Source organism: Ascaphus truei, chromosome 1 (genome assembly GCF_040206685.1).
Source record: "Ascaphus truei isolate aAscTru1 chromosome 1, aAscTru1.hap1, whole genome shotgun sequence".
Lineage (NCBI taxonomy): Eukaryota > Metazoa > Chordata > Amphibia > Anura > Ascaphidae > Ascaphus > Ascaphus truei.
In genome coordinates, this window is record NC_134483.1 from 255,288,139 (window position 1) to 255,301,419 (window position 13,281).

A 13,281-nucleotide genomic window follows, 5' to 3' on the forward strand; every position below is an offset into this window, starting at 1 on the left:
GGTGAGTGGAAGTTGAGATGCTCATTACATAAGGTAACAGCGCCAAGCACAAAGCGCAGACCTCTCCAGCGGGGACTCAGCCTTACTCTCCTAATCTCTCACTCTCCTCTCTTCTCTATCACTATCCTTGTTTCTCCTATCTCACGGTCCTTTTCCTCCGGCCCCTACCTGTGGGGTGGGCGAGGGAGGCAGCGTCAGAGGCGGAAAATGGAACACACACAAAAAGGAAGCGCAAAAAAGGAAAAACCATCAATCAAAATTAAAAAACTTTATAAATTGACTCAATATTACATAAAAATCACACAAATATATTACATGATACAATAAAAAGATCCTGATAGATCTAAGACCCACACAGTCTATGCACTAAAGGAGTATTCCCAAATCGCAACCCCCTCAGAACTATAGATGGAAAAATTCAGGGTAAAAAAAGAGATGTTCTTGCTTACATATGAAAAGGAACACACCCCGTGCAGGACTGGTGAGTATCCGCAACTGGCTTGGCTTCCGTCGTCACGTCCGCTCCCCACTGCGTGATGGCGTCACCTCTATGCGTTTTGCGTCATATGACGCTTCTTCAGGAGGTATATACCTAGCAACACCCATGGTTGCTTATTATAGCAAGACTGACATTTCGTCAGCCAATGGGATTGCCTTATTAACAAAAAAACATACAATCAGTGTTACATGCTGCTGGTGTGCAGAAAAAGCAATCACTAGCTTGCTGAACCATAAGCAGCAGTACATGGTTGAATGACAAACTGAGACAAATGACAACACAAATCATTATCCACTAACGACATATATGCATAATGACAACACTACAAAATCCTAATATAATCCATAATACTCCCTAATGGAGTTTAATACTATAATCCACACTAAGAAATACCAATTGGAACTAAGAAATGACTATATCTACATAAAAGGCATAATTAATCTAACTATTACTAAATGCATGATGTATTATGAATATCTCTAAAATAGTGTTTATCTAACCAATAATTAAACAGCTGATGTAAAGAAAAAACTATTACTTGGCATAAAAAATATAAAATTGATAAAATAATTAAACGGATGATGGCATAAATGAAAACAGGAAAAATGCATATACAAGAAAATAAAGGAATCTTATTTCGCACGGAAAATGGCCCCGACTTCTGGTCAGTCCTAACTTCCGTGTTAGGACCACCGTAGTGGGCTGCCGCCGTGCTGTTCTACCTCCGCCGCAGCTGCTTCCGATACAGCCTCCGCCGCCTGCACCACAGGTAGATGGGAGCATGTCCCTACCTGGGCGAACCACAGGCAACCATCCCGTGGACCGTACTTTGCCCACCCCTACCCTAGTGAGACATCAACACGAGAAAAGTTATTTTGGTAACACGCGGGGTCTTAATAGGTAATAAACTATTAAACGTTTTATCTGTGGCTTATGTGTCCTTTTTGCTGTCTTGTTAAAAAAAAATGAAGCTCCAATCAATGCACATGCACAACTTCAGGTGCACTGTATTTCAAGATTGCTGCATGCATTCATGCAGCAGCACTTTGCACTATTAGCCTGCTTTCTTCTGAAATGGGGCAATCCAAGGGTCATTTTTTTTCTTACATAGAATTGAAGTAGGGGGTCTCCAGAGCTGAACCCCATTCATTTCAGCCCGAGTACCTCCTGTTTCCAGAGATACAGACCAACATATGGACTGCCGGTAGCTAACTGAGTTTTAAAGTTTAAAGCTCCTGCATCATTCGGACCAATAGGAAGCTGAACCTGATGACATCACAGCTACTTATTGACCCGCAGGGCGCTGAAGCTTTGAAAATCCGCCATTACATGAACCCTACTAGCTGAGTATAGTAGCTACTGGCACACCCATTCTCCGGAAGCAGGGGGTTCCCAGAGCTGAAATTAATGAGTTTCAGCTCCAGAGACACCCTGCTTTAGTCCTATGTTAAAAATTAAAAAAAAAAAAAAAAAAACTTGGATCGCCTCTTCAAATAAATACCAAATGGGGTGTGTATTCAGCTGATATCTGTTATTGGTGCATGTGTGCCTTTGCTGTATGATTTATATTTAAAATGTATGTTTACTGTTACTGGTCTGAATATGCTTACCAAGGTTATGTCTTAAGAAAAAAGTAATGATATTACCTGGCTGTTGGATCTAATATACAACACAACAAAGAATACATAAAAAAATGGAAGCCAAAAGGTTTTAACATTGTCACAGTGTGCGGATGTGATAGGATAAGGGATATTAAAAAACATAGATTCCCCTCATTATTTTGGGAAATTCTTTCTTTTACAGAAGTGGAACCGATGGGCCCCTTTGAGCTGAATAATGGTTTTCCTAACTTTGGGAACCCCTAGTTCCCACAATATTTACGTCTATGTTCTGGTAAAATGAAAGCAAAATCAAAGACGGCCACTTGTTTAGTTCAGTAGGAAACCGTAATACTATGCTCTGATGATATTGTGGCTTCCTATTGGCACGGACGGGTGAATCTTGGATGACAGCCATATTGATTTCCTAAAATACCTAGAAACATTGGTACATAAAAACTTAGGAGCCGTGGATCTCTAAAGCTACAAATAGTACAGTTCAGCTCCAGAATACCCCTAGCCCCCCCAGTTTAGATTCTTAAAAAATTAATCATGTCCACAATATTTATACAAGCACAACACCATAAACATGTTTGGTTTTATTGACTGCTTAACATTCCTTGGGCTGGATTTTGATGAATGTATAGTTTATTGTTTGTTATGCTTTGCTACTTACAAAGTCTTGCCAGTTGACAGTTTTTGCTGTTTGCCTGCTAAATAAATGACATTGGATAACATATATCATTTATCACCACATTTTCCTCTTCACACATTATGTGCATGTAAAGTCAATTCTTTTAGAAAGGTAATGATGAGGAGAAAAACAACCGCAGGACATATTTCTGCATCGAGACTTCTCAGAGGTTATATGTACTTCAGTATATATATATATAATATATATATATATATATATATATATATATATATATATATATTCATGTGAAATATTTTCCCAGGAACGATAAATTGAGATTTCTCTTTACCAACTAAGTCACGGGATGTAATACGTGGAATATCCTATGAGAAACCCAAAGCTCACTAGTTAAACCCCCCTTTTTTATGATGTTGGCGATAATAATAATATTTCCTTTTTGGTATTTCCTTAAGCTATTCTGGGAATGCACACACTGATGAGCAACCAACAGTATTATGAGGCGCTTGCAAGCAGTACGATTGTCAACAAAGAAGGTTTAAACAGTAAGTCTATGTAACAACTATGTAACTAAGTCTATCTTACTGTAAGTTTCAGTTGTCAAACAGGCCATTAAAACATCAAAACATGTAGCACTTTTTAAAATTTGTCTCATAGGATTGAAGCAGGGGGTCTCCAGGGAGGAGTTGCATTAATTTCAGCTTCAGGAATCCCCTGCTCCCTGAGATACCTCCGTAGGGGGTGATGGTATCTGTATGGAGTTTAAATGTCCAGGTCACGCTGGCCAACAGGAAGCCGCAATGGATGATGTCACAGCTTCCTGTTTGCCTGCAGGACCCAAGACATTTAAACGCCGCTATTATGTTAGGCACACAAGTTCCCTGCCTGCAGAGATATCAGCGCAGTTCAGCTCTGGAGACCCCCTGCTTCAATTCTGTAATAAAAAAAAGAATAATATATATATATATATATATATATATATATATATATATATATATATATATTGTGGCAGGATGAGCGGCAATCAGTGAGAAGCAGACACAGTGTGCATGAGTGTGATTCAGTATTTTGTCCAGTAGCAGCACCGGCTGGGCTAGCTGGGTTCTCGTAATGGTGGCTTTCAAGTCCCGCATCACGCAGGCCAATAGAACCCACAAGGAAAGATTGTGATGGGAAGGGGTGACTAGGTTATATAATAAAGGTAAGCCCTCTGGTTACCCCTGAAATCGTGGGGTCCCTGGCAACTACACAGCGCCATAAGCCAGGGGCCAGGTATCATTGCATGAATAGTTAAAGTGTTTCCTGCTTTTCCACTTTCCATGTTCCCTTTACCCCAGACCCATGAGACTTCCTGTGTGTAAATTTTAGGTGAGATATTTGGGTAAGAATACAATTATTTTGTTTGCAGGAGTCCGGGAGCTGGAGCTACCAGTAGTACCTTAATTCTACCAGATTTGCCGGTACGAGGGTGGAATTAGACCGAGACTGCCCAGTGTCCCCCAGACATCTGGTCTTCGAGCCCCAATATCTCAGTCTTATTTCCCTTAGTCATGAGTCTCCCCAAAGTCCCCCATGTAGCATAATATGTTTTCTGTGTTTTATACATTTATTATAAGGTTCTGTAACACCTGTATGCTCGCAGACCTGGCCAGTCCCCAGTACTGAGGTGGGTAAGGGTATAACACGCACCCACAGCAGTGAGGTCGTGCACGGAGTGTGGTAATGCGTTGCCGGGCCTGGTTAAAAAAGGGTTAACGTATACTTGCATAGTCTGGGGTGCCAGAGATCGGATAGTAATGTCCGTGTGCCAGAGTTCAAGGATTGGAGAGAGCAGCTTAGGGGTGTCCGTAAGCCAATGTTCAGGGGTTGGAGAAAGCAGCGTAGTGAAGTCCGTAAGCCAAGGTTCAAGGGCAGGAGAAAGCAGAGTAGTCAAATCCAAAGCTGTAAATTCAAGCCAGGGGAATCCAAACAGAAGCAGGGACAGGAACCAGCGCTGAAACAAACAAGGGAGCTAGGCATAGACACTGCACACACAGGAGTCACAGGAAAGCTATGCAGAGCAATGAGTAAGTGGACAGAGTGGAGTTATAAAGGAAGGAGAACCAATAGGAGAGAGAGGAGGAGCAGAGGGTTAAGTGAGAGTTTGCAGGGATAGATCTGAGAGAGCTGGGGAGGAGACGGGAATAATTAAGGGATATGGCTTGTAAGCCACGGGGGGCGGAGCTAGACGGCAGATAACTGGAGCATGTGCGCGCGCCCTCTGTAAGGGTATTATGCGCATGCACCACGCGTGTCACAGAACGTGAGGGAGGCAGCGCCGCGGGGGGGGGGCGCTCGGCAACGGGGTTGAGAGAGACGGAGAGGCAGAGGAGCAAGGTAATGTGGAGGCTGGGGGAAAAGAGGCACGCCGGGGCCGGGGGTGCCGCGGAGGGGTACCAGTGATCGGGAACGCGCGCGCACATTGCGGAGGACGCGCAGGTGCCTGAATGCGCGTCAGGGCATGCCAACCGCGCCGCAGAGGAACGGCCGCGAGGGAGAGAGCGAGGACGCAGGGAAGAGGGAGGGCTAGAGGCAGTGGAAACAGGTGACGGGGACACGCTGGGAAGCGCGAGTCCCCTGATCCGTCACAGTATCCCCCATTGAGGATCGGACTCCAGACGGTCTTGCCATGGCTTTTGAGGGAACTTCCGGCGAAACTGCCTAAGGAGCGTTGGGGTGTGAATGTGGTGAGACAGTATCCAGGAACGTTCCTCTGGTCCATAACCCTTCCATTTGACAAGGAATTGTAAACTGCCTCTGGACCAACGGGAATCGAGTATGGAGTGGACCTCATACTCCTGTTGACCTTGAATGGTGACAGGGTTGGGTCTTTGGGGACGATCAGGAAAATGAGCTCTTTGGATAACCGGTTTGAATAACGACACATGGAACACCGAGGGGATCCTCATGGTGGAGGGAAGTGCCAAACGGTACGCGACCGGGTTGATTCTCTCGAGGACTTTAAAAGGACCCAAGGATCTTGGAGACAATTTCTGAGAAGGAGTCTTGAGCCTTATATTTTTAGAGGATAACCAAACTCTGTCTCCGGGTTTAAACGATGGGCCTGCTTGACGTCGCCGATCTGCCTTTGTTTTTTGTCTTTGGACAGCAGTTTGTAAGGTTTTTAGAATTTTCTTCCATGAGTCTTGGAGAGTGGAGACATGAGAATCAGCTACAGGAACACCAGATGGGAGGGAGGAGAGGGGAAGACTGCTAGGATGGAATCCAAAATTAATGAAGAAAGGCGACTCTTGCTTAGACTCGTTTTTTAAGGAGTTAATAGCAAACTCGGCCCAATGTTATAGATCCACCCAGTTGTCTTGAGACTCGGAGACGAAACATCTGAGATACTGCTCGAGGGACTGATTCATTCTTTCCATTTGACCGTTGGTCTGAGGGTGATAACCCGAGGAAAATAGAAGAGAAATCCCAAGTCTCTGGGAAAACGCACGCCAAAACTTAGAAATGAATTGAGAACCTCTGTCAGAAACAATTGAAATAGGTACACCGTGTAATCTAAAAATTTCTTTAGAAAAAATGTCGGCCAGAGTAGCTGAATTAGGAAGACCCTTGAGGGGTACAAAGTGTGATTACTTGGAAAACCTATCTACTACAACAAGTATGATATTCATCCCTTTAGAATTGGGGAGTTCCACAATAAAGTCCACGGAGATATGTTTCCAAGGTTGTTCCGGAATGGGGAGGGGCATGAGGAGACCGGAAGGTTTGTGACGGGCGGACTTACTCTGGGCACAGACCGGACAAGCACTGGTGAAGTTGAAAATGTCCTTGTTCATCTTAGGCCACCAAAAGGTCAGTTTGATAAGATCTGCTGTCCTTTTGAAGCCTGGATGACCGGCCGATCTTGAAGAATGCCCCCAAAGTAGAATCTTGTGGCGAAAACGTGCAGCTGCGTACAAGCGTCCCTCTGGCACCCTAAATCTCCTGGGGATGTGAACCTGGGCTTTGTTAATTTCATCCAAAACATCGAAATTATTGGCGGAAATAATACATTTGGCGGGAAGAATTGATTCAGTGGATTTGTTAGAGTCGTTCTCCGTAGCGAACTGGCGAGAGAGAGCGTCCGCCTTAATATTTTTGGTGCCGGGAATATAAGAAATGGTATAGTTGAAACTAGAGAAAAACAGTGCCCAGCGAGCCTGACGGGATCTTAATCGACGAGACCCCTCAATATACAATAAGTTTTTGTGATCAGTGAGGATGGCATTAGGCTCCTTGGTACCTTCGAGGAGATGCCTCCATTCCTGGAGAGCCAATTTAATGGCCAGTAGCTCACGGTTCCCAACATCGTAATTTCTCTCAGCCGAAGAGAACTTCCGAGAAAAGAATCCACACGGATAGAGTTTTTCCTGTGGGGAGGTTCTCTGAGAGAGTACTTCACCGGCTCCCACATCGGAGGCGTGAACTTCTAGCGTGAAGGGAAGAGAAGTATCAGGATGCCGTAGGATGGGTGCAGACACAAAGGTTTTCTTGAGGAATTCGAAAGCTTCTATGGCTTCGGGAGACCAAGTAGTAGGATCAGCACCATTCTTGGTTAAGGCGGTAATAGGCAGAGCGATGGTAGAGAAATTACAGATGAACTTCCGGTAATAATTGGCAAAGCCAAGGAAGCGCTGCACGGCCTTCAGAGAATTCGGCAAGGGCCAGTCGAGTACAGACTTCAATTTCTCAGGATCCATAGTAAAGCCTTGGTTAGATATAATATAGCCTAGGAAAGCTGTGGACGTCTAATGGAACAGGCATTTCTCCATTTTTGCATAGAGGCGATTAGCACGAAGCCTAGAGAGTACCAGTTTGGTATGGCGAATGTGCTCCTCTAAGTTCTTAGAGAAAATGAGGATGTCATCCAAATATACGATAATGAATGTCCCCAAAACGTCCCGAAAGATATCGTTCATGAACTCTTGGAAAACAGCAGGAGCATTGCACAGCCCGAAGGGCATCACTAAATACTCATAATGTCCAGAACGTGTGTTAAACACGGTTTTCCATTCATCCCCGTCTCTTATTCGAATAAGATTATACGCCCCTCTTAGATCGAGTTTGGAGAATATAGATGCTCCTTGTAGACGGTCGAAGAGTTCAGAAATTAAAGGGAGAGGGTACCGTTTTTTTTACCGTAATTTTGTTAAGCCCACGAAAGTCGATACAAGGTTTTAGGGAGCCATCCTTCTTCTTCACGAAGAAGAAGCCTGCCCCAGCGGGGGAGATAGAGTTGTGGATGAATCCTTTCTCCAAATTTTCTTGGATATAAGTCGTCATAGCTTCTGTCTCTGGCACCGACAGGGGATACGACTTAGATTTAGGGAGAATGGTTCCTGGAATTAAATCAATAGGACTATCGTAGGGGCGATGGGGAGGTAATACCTCAGCTTGTACTTTGTTGAAAACATCTAAATACTCGTGATACACCGTCGGCAGAGCGGACAAATTAGAGGAAGTGATGTCCAGGCCAGCGAGCATGGCAGCAGAAGGAGTAACCGACTTCTCTGAGGTGGTAGACCATTGAATGGGTAAGACATCGGTCCAATCTATACGTGGATTGTGAAGCTGCAGCCTTTTTATGGCCATCCGCGGTGGTCAGGGTAAGTGGAAGGGACTCCAAAATGATGAAGGCTGGTTGAAGCGGGCGTCCATCGATAGCCTCCAGGCCAATGGGCAATCTTTTCTTGACCAAAGGAATTCGGTTCTTGCAGGCGAAGGTGTGATCAAGAAAGTTACCACCAGACCCAGAGTCGATGAAGGCTTTCACTTCTATTTGAAGATCAGGACCCGCCAGCGTTACAGGGAGCATAAGTTTTTTAGGTAGTTCCTTAGGGAGAGAGGGGCAGGGAGAGATAGTACCCAGTAGAAGCCCCTCTACCTTTACTGGGTGTTCAAGTTTCCCGGCTTCAGGCGACAGTTTCGGAGCCGATGCTCAGGGGAACCGCAATAATAGCAGAGACCCTCCTCACGACGTCGTGCTTTCTCTGCAGCCCGAAGTTGTTGGCTACCGATCTGCATCGGTTCAGGAGCATCCAACGCAGGGAAGGGAGAAGGAGGCCTGTGAGAAACAGACGGAGGGGGAAGAGAACGAGAACAGTGACGCTCGTGTCGTCGTTGATCCATACGGATGCTGAGTGCAATGAGTTCCTTAAGGGAAGAAGGCCGAGCGTGAGCTGCAAGGTCATCCTTTAGTGTGTCGGACAAACCGTGCCAATATGCTGCGGCAAGAGCCTCGTCGTTCCATTGGGTCTCTGCGGCGATGGGCAGAACTCCACCGCGTAGCTTGCAGCTGACCTCCGAGCCTGCGTGATATAGAACAAAGAAAAAGCAGCAGTTTCCCTATGTTCTGGTGTGTCAAACACCTGTTGAAACTCATGCCTAAACTTAGGATAGTCTTGGGTTTACTCAGGTTGGTGTTCCCAGAGGGGAGAGGCCCAAGCGTGAGCGTCGCCAGTGAGTAAGGCGTAAATGTAGGCCACCTTGGTACGGCCAGTAAGGAAGAGGGAGGGGGACATTTCAAATTGAACCTCGCATTGGTTCAAGAATCCTCGGTAAGCGAGAGGGTCACCATCGTACCGTTTGGGAGGTGGTATACGTGGTCCTGGATTGCTCATAGCCACAGGAACAGAGGGTGATTGGGCAACTGGGGTTTCCCAGAGAGACAAATTGGCAAGTTGTTATGACACAGATGTCAGTTGATTACTGACAAATTGCAACTGTTCCACGGAAACACCTTGGCCCACCTCAGGGGGGTCTGCATCTGTTGTGCTCTGCATAATGTAACGCCTGTATGCCCGCAGACCTGGCCAGTCCCCAGTACTGAGGTGGGTAAGGGTATAACACGCACCCACAGCAGTGAGGGTGTGCCCGAAGTGTGGTAATGCGTTGCCGGGCCTGGTAAGAAAAGGGTTAACGTATACTTGCAGAGTCCGGGGTGCCAGAGATTGGATAGTAATGTCCGTTGCCAGAGTTCAAGGATTGGAGAGAGCAGCGTAGTGGTGTCCGTAAGCTAATGTTCAGGGGTTGGAGAAAGCAGCGTAGTGAAGTCCGTAAGACAAGGTTCAAGGGCAGGAGAAAGCAGAGTAGTCAAATCCAAAGCAGTAAGTTCAAGCCAGAGGAATCCAAACAGAAAAAAAGGGAACACAAGGGCGCACCAAGGTAAGAGTAATAAAGTGTATTACCAATAATAAAAAATAGTAAACACTTACATAAAGTTAAACTTTAATATTCCCCGATCTAGACGATATCTTCTTTAGTAAGGCATCACATTGGGTGTGCAGGGGCAGTCTCGATCCTCAGATACCAGTCCCGCGCGCTGGGGCTGACTCTGTAGCGCTGTCTGACCTCCACGAGTGTAAGCGTGGCTGGAAGCGTAGCGCACATGCGCAGGAAAGAGGCCCTCTGTAGCTGTCCTTAGGATGCCTGTCCGTTTTGATGATCGTGATCGGGACAGATACACTTGTGTGTATACTGGCTGTCAAGGGAGTATAAGCCAGCGACACAACTCGCATCCAAACAGAAGCAGGGACAGGAACCAGCGCTGAAACAAACACGGGAGCTAGGCATAGACACTGCACACACAGGAGTCACAGGAAAGCTATGCAGAGCAATGAGTAAGTGGACAGAGTGGGGTTATAAAGGAAGGAGAACCAATAGGAGAGAGAGGAGGAGCAGAGGGTTGAGTGAGAGTTTGCAGGGATAGGTCTGAGAGAGCTGGGGAGGAGACAGGGGAATAATTAAGGGATATGGCTTGTAAGCCACGGGGGGCGGCGCTAGACGGCAGATAACTGGAGTGTGTGCGCGCGCCCTCTGTAAGGGTGTTATGCGCATGCACCGCGCGTGTCACAGAACGTGAGGGAGGCAGCGCCGCGGGGGCGCTCGGCAACGGGGGTGAGAGACGGAGAGGCAGAAGAGCAAGGTAATGTGGAGGCTGGGGGAATAGAGGCACGCCGGGGGCCGCGGGTGCCGCGGAGGGGTACCAGTGATCGCAAACGCGCGCGCACATTGCGGAGGCGCAGGTGGCCTGAACGCACGTCAGGGCATGCCAACCGCGCCGCAGAGGAATGGCCGCAAGGGAGAGAGCGAGGACGCAGGGAAGAGGGAGGGCTAGAGGCAGTGGAAACAGAGGTGACGGGGACACGCTGGGAAGCGCGAGTCCCCCGATCCGTCACAGGTTCTATGCAGTTAGCCAGGGCATCTGCTTAAGTTGCCAGCAAGTCTGCATAGAGTCCGTAGTTCAATGAGGAAACAGGATGTTGAGGTGCCGGGGTGCGAAGTGGCCGGGGCAGGGTGGAGTACTGAGTACAGAGAACAGTGACGCCCTGTGGGGAGGATCCTCTTGTCTGCCAGCCTTAGTGGAGCCTGCCCAGTTGGTGGCAATGGGTTGACTGGTGGAAGCGTCAGAATGGTCGGCGCGTTTTCCATTGGTCAATTCGTATGTCCCACCCACGGGCATCACGAGCCGGTTTGGAACGCCCCCTCCTCTGATGTCGGCCAAGAAACGAGCCCCTGTTTCTATTGACTAGTGGGATAGGGTTCCCACACTGATTGCTCGCTCCTCCTACCTCCATGCTAAGCATAGCTTAGCGGAGTGTATGTAAGGAGATGGCCGAGGCAGAGAACCAGATCTTCCAGTGACTTGTGTCGATGAAGCTAAGGCGGCTTTTCAAAGTTGTTCTGTTGCAAATGGCAGAGTAACCGACTTCGTTTTGAAGCTCCGAAATTCTGCCTCGCAGAGACTAAGTCCCGTCTTTTGCGGCCAAGTTCTACAAACTGAACGTAGCAGTCGCGGCTAGGAATTGAAGCCAAAAGAGGACCAGGAGAACTGGGTGTATATCCCGGTCAGGGTAAGCTCATCCAAGCAAGTGCCCTGCACCTAGGAAAGCCTAGATTTTTTTTCCCAGACCCCAGTAAGTGTACTTTTAACTGTATATTGTTTCATTCTTGTTGTTGTACATGGGTTTACCGAAATAAACTTCATTTTGTTTCTACTACCTCGTTTTGCCTAATGTATGATCCCGGTACAAAAATAAACGGTGTTAAAAGTACCTGGTCTCCGGAGCTTCTACCAGCACCCCCTTCCAAGGTAAGTATCTTAAGAAGCAGGGGATTCCCGGAGCTGAAATCAACACGGTTGAACTCCTGAGACCCCCTGCATTTTTTTGGATGTAGCTACTACCCAGGGTGCCAGAACCCATGATGTAGTAGCTACCTCCTGGTGCACACAAAGGGTTAATATTGAACACTCCGGCAACTAGCAAAATGTCCCTAAGACCTATAATGTTGATTAATTAAAGTTATATCACTACCTATCATTACTTTTTTATATGACCAAATAAACTAAAACCTCTTTATGTATTATCTAAATTTAATTTTCTTTGATTTTTTTGTCTCATGTAATTCGCTAGCAGAAGGACGTTAGGAGCATCACTTCAACAGATGCTTTACTAAAACGCCTCCGTGATTGAGGAGCCTGCACTATAGTCTCTTTCTGGTTGTACTTTTCACAATATGCCTAAACCAAGAAGGATGATATGATATAATTCTGTTTTCTTTATTACAAAGTTACCTTTTTATTACACAACTAAAACAAGTGCTTGGCCTAATGTTTAAAATATATCATTGTTTTTATTTAATATGATTAATATTAAACAAAATTACAGGAGAATTTCCACCTTTTAAATATCAGTTCATATCTGTATTATGGGATCTCCCTATGAGGGATAAACTGGGGCTCAAGGGACTGGGATACACTCAAAGTATGAAGAAAGAACTGTATGCAATAATAGAATTCCTTCAATAGTATTGATTATCTTCAAGGACCTAACACTTTAGCAAGTGTACAGAATGATGACTTTGTATCTTGTGGAAGTTAGTACGAGATTGGACTCCCACTCTATATAGAAAAGGTATGAGTCCTGTATATCCTAGTACAAATATAATACCTCCAAATGTGATCAATACTTTTCAATGAACAAAATTAAGTATTCACAATGAGATGAGTGTTGATGAGTTTTCAAACTTGCAGGGTGTTGGTCCGGGCGTGCAAAGCGCAGTGTACATCCACAGGAACAAAACTTGGCACACAGCCAGAAAAAACGCTGCACCGCAGAAATAATCAGCCAAAGAGGGTGACTTGAACCGATTTATTCACTGATGGCAATCACACTGACATGTTTCGCCCTTGCAGGCTTTACCAAAGTGTGATAACGCCTGCAAGGGTGAAACATGTCAGTGTGATTGCTATCAGTGAATAAATCGGTTCAATTCACCCTCTTTGGTTGATTATTTATGCAGTGCAGCATTGTTTCTGGCTGTGTGCCAAGTTTTGTTTATATCTGTATTATGATCACAAAACAATTAGTTTTTATCATCAGTTCTTATCTGTATTGTGGTCCCAAAATCATTAGAGGTTACCAGCATATCAATTGTACCTGTATATCAAGCTCTTTTTGACTTCATATGCTAAACCAAACCGACTCTCTTCT

General features: G+C 45.8%; 1 protein-coding gene across 1 annotated transcript in view; it reads left to right on the forward strand.

Moving 5' to 3' along the window:
- TMOD1 (tropomodulin 1) overlaps positions 1-13,281 on the forward strand; it is an 85,396-nt gene that overhangs the window by 34,233 nt on the left and 37,882 nt on the right. The window contains exon 2 of the mRNA XM_075603124.1: positions 3,205-3,294. Within this exon, the coding sequence (XP_075459239.1) occupies positions 3,205-3,294 (90 nt within the window). The remainder of the gene's footprint in view (positions 1-3,204; positions 3,295-13,281) is intronic.